This window comes from Durio zibethinus, chromosome 14 (assembly GCF_047325235.1).
Source record: "Durio zibethinus cultivar Kanyao isolate XHJ-2024 chromosome 14, ASM4732523v1, whole genome shotgun sequence".
NCBI lineage: Eukaryota > Viridiplantae > Streptophyta > Magnoliopsida > Malvales > Malvaceae > Durio > Durio zibethinus.
The window spans coordinates 25057952-25071503 of NC_143175.1; the positions used below are offsets into that span (position 1 = coordinate 25057952).

At 35.6% G+C, this 13552-nt stretch overlaps 2 protein-coding genes across 4 annotated transcripts; one reads left to right on the top strand and one right to left on the bottom strand.

Annotated features, from left to right (window-relative positions):
• Positions 1–3337: 3337 nt before the first annotated feature.
• On the top strand, positions 3338–7729 carry LOC111295665 (ultraviolet-B receptor UVR8-like). Of its 3 annotated transcripts, none has more exons than XM_022889261.2 (11): positions 3338–3682; positions 3939–4012; positions 4092–4216; positions 4698–4829; positions 4925–5161; positions 5334–5573; positions 5889–5932; positions 6202–6384; positions 6737–6827; positions 7169–7212; positions 7301–7729. In XM_022889261.2, the coding sequence occupies exons 2-11, from the start codon at positions 4008–4010 to the stop codon at positions 7421–7423; spliced, it is 1224 nt and encodes a 407-aa protein (XP_022744996.1). In that variant the 5' UTR covers positions 3338–3682; positions 3939–4007; the 3' UTR covers positions 7424–7729. The 3 variants fall into 3 exon arrangements, with proteins under 3 accessions (XP_022744996.1, XP_022744994.1, XP_022744995.1); XM_022889259.2 differs by having other exon boundaries at positions 4132–4216; XM_022889260.2 differs by lacking the exons at positions 3939–4012; positions 4092–4216.
• LOC111295663 (transcription factor LHW-like) lies at positions 6883–12759 on the bottom strand. Its single transcript, XM_022889256.2, has 10 exons — positions 11996–12759; positions 11093–11293; positions 10708–10801; positions 10562–10603; positions 10306–10365; positions 8891–9994; positions 8697–8798; positions 8156–8302; positions 7909–8034; positions 6883–7822 (listed from the first exon to the last, which is right to left on the bottom strand). The coding sequence occupies exons 1-10, from the start codon at positions 12091–12093 to the stop codon at positions 7733–7735; spliced, it is 2064 nt and encodes a 687-aa protein (XP_022744991.1). The 5' UTR covers positions 12094–12759; the 3' UTR covers positions 6883–7732.
• Between the last annotated feature and the right edge of the window lie 793 nt (positions 12760–13552).

Below are 13552 nucleotides of genomic sequence, written 5' to 3' on the forward strand. Positions count from 1 at the left end.
ATTATAAAAAAATAAGATTCACTATTTATAAAAAATTACAAATATTTAATCAAATCAAACACTCGTAGTCAATACTCATAAATTTTTTACATCTTCTTTAATTTTATAAAGTATTTTCGACTTTTAATCCCTCAAATAATATCTAACTAATCTTAAACCAATCTATTATGAGATTTAAGTTATTATTTCAAACTCAAATTTGGAGCTGTAATCTTTTTTTCCATTTTTACAATTTATTTTCCCCAAAGACAGAGGGGATGAAGTATATAAATATGAAATTAAAAGTACTTTTTCCAAATGGGCATTTAGCCATTAGGCTTGGTAATGGTGACTTAATTTATTCACTATACATGAAAATGGTGGTCACTAGTTTGCCCTTATTTTTGTTAGAGAAAAATCCAACCCTTAATGAAAACAAAAACAAGTTTTTGTATCATCAAAGTAGTGTATGTACCATGCTTGACTCACGTGTTTACTATAATGACACAAGACAAATCCATGATCTTGGAGATCTAAAACAGGACTTCTCAATGAGAAAAATCAAATAAAAATTGGCACCAACATGATTGATGAGAAAAATAATTCTTAAGACAAAGCCATCGAGTTTATAACAATATATATATATATATATATAAAGCATCAAATTACATCGATATAAAATTTATTAGTATTACACATTTTCATAATATTTTATAAAAATATTTTTTCAAAAAATCAACCGTTAAATTAAGAACTCCTTATTCCATAATATATATTTAACTATTAAAATTTTATTGTCGTCCAAATATAACTGTGTACTTTTAATCAATTTACTGTCTGACATATATGATTTGGAATATGAAACCCAATTATTAGATTAACAAAATATAGATTCTATAAAAAGATATTAACGTGTATAAAACTTACATATTAATTTTACACATGTTTAAGTTCTCCTTTTATATACAAAATCAGTTCTTATGTTGTTCCTCAAGGGAGTTGAGCCCACGTAAATTGCCATCGTCTGTTCTCCTTTGTTAGTGCTTCTATAAATGTGATCGCTGATAATTAAAGGTACACGTGAGGTAAGCAAAGGTGAAAGAGGAACTGGAACTTTTGTTTGGAATCTCCAAACCCGACCAGGCAAAAGAACAAAACCCATTACAACATCGATGCCCGGCCCAACCATTGATTGTTAATACTTGATTCGTTCTTTTCAGAGGAGATTAGAGAAACAACAATGGAGATCAACTTAATCTCTGCACAAGGGCTTATAGAGCAATCACAATTATACCCCATCGTTACATGAAAACCTATGCTGTTGCTTGGGTTGATGTATTCACCAAGCTTCATACTGGAGTTGATAATGTTGTTGGCGTAAATCCAACCTGGAACGACAAGTTTCTGTTCAAACTTCACAGTTTCACCTCAGTTCCTTTTCAGCAAAACCTCTGCTGTCTCTGTTGGTATATTGCAAAATCTTGGTGTCGAGAAGATAATACTGATACATAAATATGTTTTCTTTGTGCTTTGAAACATTAGATCCTAATTGGGCGACTAACTAGAAATGAAAAATCAAAGAATTCACTTGTTTGGCATCTCCCATATCAGATCAGTCTCTTATTGATTATGTCTAATAATCTTGTGAAACTTGTTAGGCTACCTGCCATGAATCAAGGTTTCTTTCCTTCCATTACTTTCATCTATGTTCTATGGCAACAGAAGTTTAGAAAGCGAGCTGAGTACGGTAAAGGCAAAGTTTGGTACTAATTAATAATTGTCCTTGAAGTTGGATGTATGCTTTCCATCTTCAATCAAAGTCAGAAGACTCGTGACAATCATAAACGCAAAAGGAGAAAAGTTGGGAAAAGATATAGGACTTGGAAACTTCATGAAAGCCAAGCATTTTGGTTTGTCTAACTTCTTTGGTCTATATATATAATTGTTTCATTTCCGTCTAACATCACAGAAGAAGAAGTCAACTGCAAAGAAAATGTTGGTCTCTAAGTGGAATGACAGCTCTTTTGCATAGGGATAAAGACACCAAGTTTTTCGTTTCTTTTCTTTCCTTTTCTTTGTTCATTGTTATTATAATCCCTAGTGCATCTACATTGGGGATAATGTTGTCTTTTGCCCAGTCGCAGGCCATGTTCTTGGCGACATGATTGATTACTTTTGTGGAACACAATTTGTTGAGTAAACATAAGATTTCTGTAGATGTAGAGTCAAATCAATACAGCTTCTAAGCTAAGATAACCAAGAAGCTGTGTAGACGGAAAGAATACGGAAGGCTACCACACCAACAATACTATATTGAACTGATAAACAAATTAGGAACTTATCCAATCATTCTAGAACCCTTGCTTTTCCCATCTTGTAAGTGTCGATCAAACTTTTTTTCTTCTAGTTTGGAGAACATGTTGATCAAATTTTGTCAACTCTCAGTTAATTTCTTGCTAGCTGGTTTTGAGTGGCTAATAAAATCTTGGTTGGCTCTTTATTCAGATTACATTTCTAGATTATCATTATTATAACTTAAATTGTAAGTTACCCATCAAGTAATAGTTTAGTTAATATTTATATTGAACTGAATTCTGAAACTTATCAGATTAAGAATTCAAACACGTAATGTTTTTATGTGAATTAGAATTTGACAGCTTTAGGCTTTACCTTAATTAGCTTTTGACAAATTATCCAGGAAGCCTAAGAAACTTCAATAGAATTTGAACCTAAAAGGAAAGAGTTTGGCAGGTTACAGATTAGCGAGAGAAGCAAAAAAAAAAAAAAAAAACCACCAAAAGAAACAGCTCACTGATCGAGATGCTGCTAATATTAAGATTATGGCTGATGTAAACGTCAGAATCGGTAGCTTTGAAGCAACTACATTATTCCAATATGTAAACAAAATGTTCATATAATAAAAAATAACATATGATAATGGAAATTTGCTGTCGTGGCTGGCACTTTTGCTTCAAAAATGTAACCATTAAATTAAGCTAACAATGACTGAGTTTCTCTTCATCGTGGAGCTCTCATGTCCCTCCATCAATAAAATATGCAAAAACCAACGAACAATATAACGCCACGTAACCCCGACGTGACCAACCGAGAAACAATTAAACTTTGATTAAAATAGTTAATCGTTTCTTGTTAGGTGCCCCACCACGTGGCGAGCAACCAGACAAGCTTTTCTAAACGAGGAAAGTTAAAGAAAGCCATCTCACTAGCTTCCAGAAAGTTCCATGCGCAAACAGAATAATCCAAACACGCGGTGCCGATTGTGCCACGTGTTGGCTCAATGACTTGGCATCCAACGTGGCATCCGCTAATAACTTCCCCGCATATGATACGGCCCCGTAAAGATAGTCGGTTAAGATTCTCATAATCCTGCGTTTTCTCTTGCTTCTCTTCCAGGAAAACGGATCAGAAAAATTTTCTCATTTTAAAAAGGAAAAAAGAAAAAAGGGAAATTATTTCTTTAAAATTTGTTAGGAAATGAATGGAAATGAAAGAGATGAGGTGAAGATGGAGGAATGTAAAGCAATGGTGGTTTTTATGTGGGGATATTTACCTGGAGCTTCGCCGGAGAAATCTCCAATGTTGTCTCCGGTTCCCGTCCGATTACCTGCTTCTATTCAAGGTGGAGCTTCGTCGTGGAAAGACGTCTGTGGTGGTGGTTGTGGATTTGCTATGGCCATTGCAGGTTAAACTTTTTCCACAATTTGCTAAAGATTTTTTTTTTTTTTTGGGTTAAATTTTCAAGTTAAGATTTTGATTATGGATTTGACGATTTTTTGCATTTAATTTCTTAATTAAGTGAGTTCACGTTGAAATTTAAACTAAATTACTTCACAATTAGACCAAGTTTCTGATGAATAAAGAAAATTTTTTGAAGAAAGGATTTAACTTTAACTGAAAAATGGCTGATTTAGTTTCGTTTTTGGTGTTTGGAAATATAGATTGTGAGAAGCTGATAACATGGGGTTCAGCAGATGACGAAGGGCAAAGCTACTTGACATCAGGGAAGCATGGGGTAAATGAATTGACCCTCTAATTTATTGAGTTAAACTTGAATTGATTAAGGGTTTAGTTTTCTCTGAATTGATTAAAAGCAATATATTCCTTTTGGGGCACATTTTTTGTATTTTTAAGCAAACGCCAGAGTCATTTCCTCTTCCAACTGAAGCTTCAATAGTGAAGGCAGCTGCTGGCTGGGCTCATTGTGTTTCAGTAACAGGTAATTATTTTTTTATTTCCTATTTTTCTTTGGCTTGTTAGAATTTCAATTAGCTTATATAAAGTATTTGTAAATAAAATTCTTTGAGGTACGAAGAAAACAAGAACACAAGTTATGTTTACTGGTTGAGAGATGAAGATTCTGAAAGTTATTTGGGAAATGCCGATGACCTTTGTTCTTGCATCAAGGCGATATAGGTAATATCATAGAAATAGTTGTTGATTCTTCCGATTGACAGAAAATGTGATAGAATGGAAGTTCTTCAGTGTTTATATAGTCTCCTTGATAAGGGGACTTGCCTCTTTAATTAAGTTATGTATGTTGTTTAAAACGATAGTTTGGTAGTTTTATTTCTCCATGGCTGCAGGCTTTGTCTGAATGCCTCTTAACATGAAAAAGGGTTCGTTATACTTTTTTTTAGTTGAAATTATGTTCCATCTAAACAGGATCTGAATGGGCTTTTCAAATTTTCAATGTGCAGATTCAGGAGAAGTGTACACATGGGGCTGGAAAGAGTGCGTACCCTCTGGGAAAGTCACCCGTGATTTGATTACCGGAGGAAGCTTTCAAAAGGATGTTGTTGGAAAACAGAGTACTTTTCAACCTGAGCAAGGTGATTTCACTGAAGCCTATATGTCTCTATGATAACAAAATTGTTGACCATTTCTATTTTTCAAACTAATGTTATGGATGTTGAATCTCTTACAGTGAGTCCAAAGTCTCGAGGCGCAAGTGTAAGTAGTGGAACAGCTTCTCAAACAGAGAACCGAAAAGCAGGGGAGGAAATAGCAAAGCGAAGAAGAATATCTGCAGTCAAAGAAGAACATGAGAGCTTAGCTTCTGGAGATGAATTTTTCACATTGTCTCCCTGTCTTGTGACTCTTGGTTCAGGAGTAAGGATCACAAGTGTTGCTGCGGGTGGGCGCCACACTTTAGCACTATCAGGTAAATAAACTACATCTTGGGTTGCCAGCCTGGAGAGTTGTATTTTCAGGTGAAAAAGTCTCTCTTGTCGTCACATCATATGGTTTTGTTGGTTGTATGAAGTACAAAGATATGGACGACTTTTGATCTAAATCAAGACACCTGATGCATCATATTTTTACTGGGGTTTCAGATATGGGGCAGGTATGGGGTTGGGGCTATGGAGGTGAAGGACAGCTAGGCCTGGGCTCCCGAATAAAAACGTTGTCTTCTCCGCACCTCATACTATGCGTTGAGCAAACTACTTCTGAAAAAGATAGTTCTCTAGCAGTTCTTCAAGGAAGCTTGAATTCACAAACACAACTTTCTCAAGTGGCTGGAAGCTATGTGAAGGAAATCGCATGTGGAGGTCGGCATAGTGCAGTAATAACAGGTCAGCATTTGGTGGTAGACTATTATTTTTATACTGCTAGAAAGGACTTTCGGTTTTCTTTGTAAATTAAACATACTGGTTTAGTTTGCTATTATTTTGCAGTTATAGTTCAACAGTGGCTATGAACTTCATCAAGATGATTCTAGCTTATATTTCTTTGACATGGATCTCCTTAGGTTGATTCTGGTTTCAAGTTGATTACAAAGTTTTTCAGTTGCATTCTTGGCTTTTTTTCCTGATATTAGATAAATATTTTAAATACCATTGATATGTTCTGACATTCTTATTCCCTTTATCACTTTTTTTTTACTGTAGATGCTGGAGCTCTCCTTACCTTTGGCTGGGGACTACATGGACAGGTTAATATTTTGAATGTGAATCTATTGCTTTTGTTGTTGGTTAGTGAAATGATGCATAAAATGTAGCACTTTCTGAAATTTGCACCAACTTACATATATATATATATATATATATAAGGAGTTACTAAAACAATGTTTATTGGCACTTTATCTTATATGTTAAGGCATATACGGCCCTCGTTCTGACCAAGCTAACCCTCAATGCTTTACATATTATAGTTTGTTCATTTTGCTTGTGAAACTAAAGTTATTCTTGCACTTCTATCCAGTGTGGCCAAGGAAGCACAAATGATCTTCTGAGACCAACTTGCGTTTCTTCTTTGTCGGGTATTCAAGTTCTAGGAGTTGCAGCTGGGCTATGGCATACTGTGTGCATAGCTGTTGATGGCCAGGTATATGCCTTCGGTGGAAATCAGTTTGGACAGCTGGGTACTGGTGCTGAGCAGGCTGAGGTACATTTAAATGCTGTTATTTATTTCGCTTTAGTAATCTACTCCAGCAAAGGATAAGGAAGCATGAAGTATATATATCACCATTGCCAAGACGCTAGAATAAGCAGTCCCATATTTTCTTTGGAGCTTGGACGATACAGAAACTAAACCTAGGAGTTGATCGCCAACTGCTACTTAAGTTATTGACTAGATTGAAATGACCATTCAAGCTGCTTCATTCTTTTTCAGTTTTATTATAAGAATTAAGCTCGTTATCCATGTCTTTGTCAATGTGCATGGAAAAGATTCAAGAAATTTTAAAGGTATCTAGAGAAGTTCCAGAAACTAATAGTCATTTCCGTGTCTGCTTCAGACATCACCAAAGCAATTGGATGCAGCAAGTTTGGAGGGCAAGCACGCAAAGATGGTTTCATGTGGGGCCCGTCACAGTGCTATACTTACAGGTATGACTATGATTACACAAGCACTATAGGAATCATCCATAAGAAAGAAGAGATAGGCAAGAGAACCAGCTTTTGGTTTATTTCAGCTGGTTTTTTATAAGTTACTATACATTAGGGGCGTAGAATTTTGTGGACAGGCTTCAATAGTTACAGACCAGAAGAATTAAAACAACATATAAGGGGCTTAGAACTTGTCCAAGGGCATCTATGCTGTTGGTACAGAACAAGATCTATTCATATTGCTAGTTTTCTTAAACCAACAGAGGAAGGATTAAGAATTATACAATTTAACTGCTTTTCTCAAGTTTTAGCCTAAGATTGCTTATGGTTTTTCTTGCAAGATGATGGCCAAGTACTTAGCTGGGGTTGGAATAAGTATGGCCAGGTAATGTTAATCACCCACTCTACTTAGCTACTGGACATATCTCATCTACACAAACATCAAGTTCATTCTCTTGCTTGTCTGCTTGCAGCTTGGTCTGGGTGATACAATGGACCGTAACATTCCTGCCCAGGTTGCTATAGATGGTTGCCTACCAAAAAATGTTGCTTGTGGTTGGTGGCACACGCTATTGCTGGCAGAAACACCAACTTGAGCCCCAAATTCTTGACAAGATCCAAGAGGAACAGTTTTGGTAGGATAGAAATGTACCGACTCGTCAACGTTCTTTGGAGGATTCATCTCTCAGTGTATGAATGTGTATAAAGGTTGCTGTTTGCACATCCTTTCAAGCATATCAGGAGTTAGTTTGTCTTTAACAGCAGATTGCAGTGCAGTGCCAACTGCATTAGCTTATACACAAACAATAAATATTGTACTGATACATTAGATAATTAGTAGGTTTGTCATTCCTTTGCCTGGTAATGCAATGATATATGGACAAATATGAGTAGGTTTTTCATTATTAAGTCTTGCTAGAAATAGGATTCCTTTGACGCTGTAAAAGCTGCATCAGAGGCCAGAAAATATCCAGTCTGTGAAAGCCCCTAGAAGCCTGCAATATATTGTAATTAAGTCTCAGAGATTGGACACCGTAAATATTGATGTCGTCAAAACACATACTGGAAAGCTATTCGTTACCTCAACAATGAAATGAGCCCATGTACTGTTTGAACAGCTCTCCATCACACCCTTCAAGATTGTTAAATTAAAACTTCGGATCACCTGAGCAATCTCTAGAAACAGACCATGCTCATTGCAAAGCATCTGCAGTGGATGCAGTTTAGCAATTAATTTGAAAATCTAGTATAAACATTTAAAAATGTTTTTTTTTTTTTTTTAATTTCTCTTTGTGCAGTTACTTGAAATATTCATACACAGAACAAACCTCTATGAGTAAGTGGCCCGGGTATGAAAGATCTTCCACGACAATGGGGCATACTTTCTGTTCATCTCCAATCTCAAAAGCCCAGCTTGTTCCATATTGGTAAACTTCTTTGATTTCAGATGATCTCACATTTTTTCGATCAGTCACCTGTGGATTTGAAGTTCCGACTGCCTTTAAGCTTTATTATGGCACAATAAAATCATGGTAGAAATTTACATACATAGCTAATCTTCGCATCTTCACTAAGGTTCTTGAACTCAAACCAAAATCCAGAGTTCCAGCTATGCTGTCCTCTAGTCAGAGCTCAAGCACATCTAACTAAGGCTTGCGTTTTGAAAATTATTGTAGTTATTTTGAGGATAGGCTAATTGGTAAAACGTGGAATACATTTTTTGACTTTCAATAGGTAAATGAAAAAAAAAAAAAAGATAAAAAGAAAAGATATTTGGTAAGGACATGGGAAAAGGATAATTTTTGCAAATTTTAACTGATGCAACTGTTAAAATTTAAATCTTACTAAAATGACATGGTCTTCACATACCTCTCGATGCACCCATTGCCTCAATTTCTCAGCTTGGTTTGTCACACTCCTCAAATACAGCATGTGTTTAATGGTTTGATCTAAGAGAGCATCAATGCTATACTGAATTTGTCAGAAAATTACATCGATTACTTTGACAAGCATATGGGGAACAATATATACACAAACAGATACTAACTTGAGGAATTACTGACCTTAGCACCACGTGGAACAAGTTCTCGCAACTCCTTAAGCCGATCCTGGATCATCTGTCTATCCCTTGGCCGTGGCCTTGGGTGATCACCAGGTCTAGCCTTTCTTTTGGTGATGCTGGACTGCTTTTTTCCTTTCCTGGATTGTGCGTAATAGCACTCTTTTCCTGGATTCTCATTATCAGTTAACATGCTTACTGTACTCCTAAAAGAGTCTGAAATTTTAGAACTGGAATTATTTTTGGCCCTGCCAGCAAATGCAGAAGCAAGTCTGCTAAAGGAAGTTGAATCATCCTTTACACTTTGAGGTTGAGAAGAAACAGGAAGTTGTCCGGTAGAAGTCATGACATGATTGGATCTATTAGTAATATCATCAGAACCATCACATACATGGCCGACCACAGCTTGCAACAGATACTCTGCATCACCTACTTTGGCAGACAATGGGGGCTCAATACCATCAAAGAGATCACTAAATACCTCCTCACTCAAAAAAGATGACTCCCACAAATATTCACTGCTCTGTCCTTGAGAAGCCGGTCCAAGAGCTTTATGCAATTCACAATCTTTGGGGAAGCTAAGGAAACCAGCATCATCAATATTATAGTCTCCGAAAGGTGGTACCAGACAATTTCTGGCAGGGCAAGGATTTGTAACTCCATCTAAGATTTCTCCACATTCAGGATATGCTTGCAATTCCTCCTTAAGACAAGACAAACCAAACAGTTCACTCTCCCCCATTGCTAGCTGGTTGGAACTTAGAGATGGTCTTAGTGGTGATGACACTTCATTGAGGCTAACTGGTGGGACAATGCTCTTATTTTTGCTTTCACTTTCAAGAACCCCAGGCAGATCTATTCCAGGAACCGGAAACGCATTCTGAATACTTAAAAGTGGTACGATCTGATCTAAAGCTAACAACTTATTGGGCTTGACACTGTCAACAGCATTTGAATCTTCAGAGTTCAGTGGGCTAATGGATGCACTTGAAGACTCTTCTAACTTCTCCAAAAGACTTGATATTAGAAATGATGGAAACTGTGCATGAATGTTCTTGCAGGCAAATCTATCTTTGATATACGCAGGAATGGACAAATCTTCAACAACCTGTTGATGTACAGGGAAATAAATGGAAGAACATAAAATACATTTTTGACAAGAGCACCACTTACATAACTGCAATGCAATTATCCATCAATTAGTTAAAGTAAGAACAATCACACATACTTACATGAAGACATGTATGGTTGTATACACAAAAATAGAGGATCTAATATGGAGCAGAATACAGATTGTTGGTGGGTGGTTGCAGTGAGGAAAATAAGTTATTTCCTTTCCAGGCACAGCATATCTAAGTACCTATTCAGACCATAATGCTATTATATAGCCAATAAGACAAATTTAGAACAAATAAATACCATCTCCAATGAACCAAGTTGCAGAACTCCATGTGGAAGCACAGGTACCAGTACAATAGTCTGCAGGAGCATCACAAATAATCAACTTATCATCCATTTTAAAGATCTAAAATGGAACAGCTAACTTCAGCATCAAGTCTGCGCCAATCAAAGACTAGCAAACGTGTGTACCAGTGTGCACATGGAAGCATGTACCTGGAGTAACTAAAATATTGATGTAGACTTGCTACTAAGGTGCAATGCAGGATTATATTACCTTGATTCCTGATGCAAACTGAAGTAGCCATTCCTCTGGACACTAGCAATTGAAAAATAACACTTGTAAGTCGTAGTGTATGTTATCCAACATTTACAGAATTGTAAACATCTTATATGTATCACATATCATTAATAGAAACTTACCTCAGGAACTAACTTCGAGTTAGCTTTGCCAGTGAAAATATCATCACAGGAAACCCAGTAATGCTTCCCTGTATGTGCCACTTTACCAACAACCCTGAAAAATGTAGAGATCCAAAGTCACTAGTAGATTCAATCACCAAAGAACCAACTTGTTAAGAGTACAGTTTGGCTGGGAACATCTTTCCCAGCAACAGCGAGAGAGGTGCAGGCAGATGGTGGTGCGTGGAATAATAAATTTAGGATAATGGTAGCATGAGAGGCGGAGGCCCTACGTAATTAATTTCTTGAGGTTTAAACAACGGACACTTTAATATTGGAAAGCAAAAAATGTTATTGTATCAGAAGAAACTAGTCATAACAATAAAAGTTAAGATCAACATTTTACCCCTCTCCCCATCCATACTTGAGATGTGACATATTTGTCACCGCCAAGCCAATTGGGTATCCTCCAAGACAACCGGCATCTATGCTCATTTCAAAGTGTGATGGGATAATCTCACTGTTAGAATAAACATCACTGGAGATACTTTCCACAGATTCTCTTGGTATTGGATAAACACAGTACCAATCCTCCCAGGTCAAACTCCTGAAATCAACATGGGCAACTTATAAAACACGCAACCTACCAACAATAGAGGGAATTCTTATTTGGGGGGGGTCAATGTAACAAAAATAAGATTCATGACATATTTATTTCCTAGATTTCAACACGGCAGCCTATGATGTCAGGGTTTTTTCAGTTAACACAAAATACTTTGACTCACTTCTACTCTTAATATTGCAAGATGATTCTATTTGCCAAACTAGAAACAATGGCAGATGGTGTTATAGAAACAACTGATAGTTAAATTTACAAAATAAGATCAGTATACACCTCATAGAACCATTGGAAAGTTGAACCACTTTCCTCTGTGGATGGTTTTGCTATTTAAAAAAAAAACAACTACAGTCCAGAGTCCACGCCTTTATTTTTTCTTTAATTACAGATGCACTATGAGCAACTGCTACGAGGAATGCTATTAGAGCTAATGTTGCCAAAAGTTTATTTGTTTAAGTTCATCTGTGAAAATTGTGTACAGGCGAGTTAACCAACATCCTCACAGAACAATGAAATTGATCATTTCCCATTAAAAATTGTACTCATAACAATGGTTTACGCCTAAAAGTAGTAGTATTTCAAAGAGATAAAGCCACCCCATCTACATCAAGACATTCCAACAGATGAAATTCAGCCACAACAAAGATTAGCACATGTTTTCTTATAAATAATGTCAAAAGAGAAACTTACATGGGGCTCCAGTGCCTAAGCTTCCAAAGCACAGCATATTTCCAAGGTGAATTGGTGCAAAAACTCTTCAATAACTGCTTTAAAGCAGTAGTCGCCATCTTTCTTCAACTTTTTTTTTCAACTAAAAGAAAAACACAGATTTTTGTTACACTATAAAACCAAATACTAACTATAGTCAAATTTAGCCTTCCTCTAGCTTCCAACGGTATGACCCTCGACCCGCCTGTTTTATTCTCAATCCTGCCCTTCGTTTTCTCGGTAGCCCATTTGAACAAACCAGCAAGAACCTCATCTTGCTAAAAGAAAAACACAAACACACACACACACAAAATACTTCTTTTCTCACCAATGAACAAGCAGTTTCTCTCACTACAAACAATTAAACAACATAAAACGACAAACCCATATCTATGTTTGCAATTCCAATGAACAGTCCATTAACAAATCTAAACTTTCTAAGAAAAGTTGGAGCTTGAAAACTTAAAAATGGAAGATAAAACAAATATATAGGTTTGGGTATTTAGAAACGATGAAAAAGAGCGATCTTTGTGAAGAGGATAATCAAAGAAGAAAGAGATGTTCAAATTCGTTGGATTCCATGAATAAAACTCTCTTTTATCTTTACCACAGGGTGGTCTTAATCGAAACAGTAGAAACAAACACGAACAAAAAAAAGAAGGATCAAAGGTGACAGACGGAGTGGAAAATTAGCTTGTCCACTCTTTTTGAAGACGCACTGCACCGCACAGCTGCATTGCACTCCTGGTTTCTAAGCGGTTCTAACGTTCTGCTTTTTATAGATAGCTGTTGTCCCGCCGCCGGTGACCTGTCACATTGAAAAATGTTTTAAAAATAATCAGTAAATAAAACGGATTTCAAAGTTTTCCAAAGTCAGATTTTATAACTCCATTACTGCATTTCCGGGCCCACTTTTTTTTTTTTTTGCCATGACCCACAAAATTAATTCAATCAATAAAAATAAAAGGGGTTTCGCTTAAATTAAAATGATCTTAAAAAGTGAAATTTTAGAAATAATAACAAAATATCACTATTTTTTTTAAAATTGCAACTTACATTATGCTTTTATGATATGAGATTGAAATCAAACTAATCCATAGTAATCTTTAATTCTTAATTAATCTGTCTAAAAATATAATTAATAATTAATTGAAAATTATAAATTAGGATTTTAATGATAAAAATCATTTTTATATGAAAATATTAATTTTTAATCAAAAATTGATTTAAGTCTAGGTTTTAGATTGTCCATCAATTACATTTTTTTGGATAAATTATATAAAATCAACTTATAATTTGAGGTAGATTTAAAGTAACCTTTAAAGTTTAAAATTAATATTTAATTATTTTATAATTTATTTTATTAATTTTTTATTTTTTTATTATTATTATTTTCATCATTAATTCATTTTCTCTCTAAAACTAGACAAATAAAATTTTCCGTCTTGATATTGGTTTTAGGGTTGATGTTGGTCATATTGGTTTGAATTTGCTTTTCTATAATTAGTTGCTAAATATGAGTAAGATTGGGATCTGTCC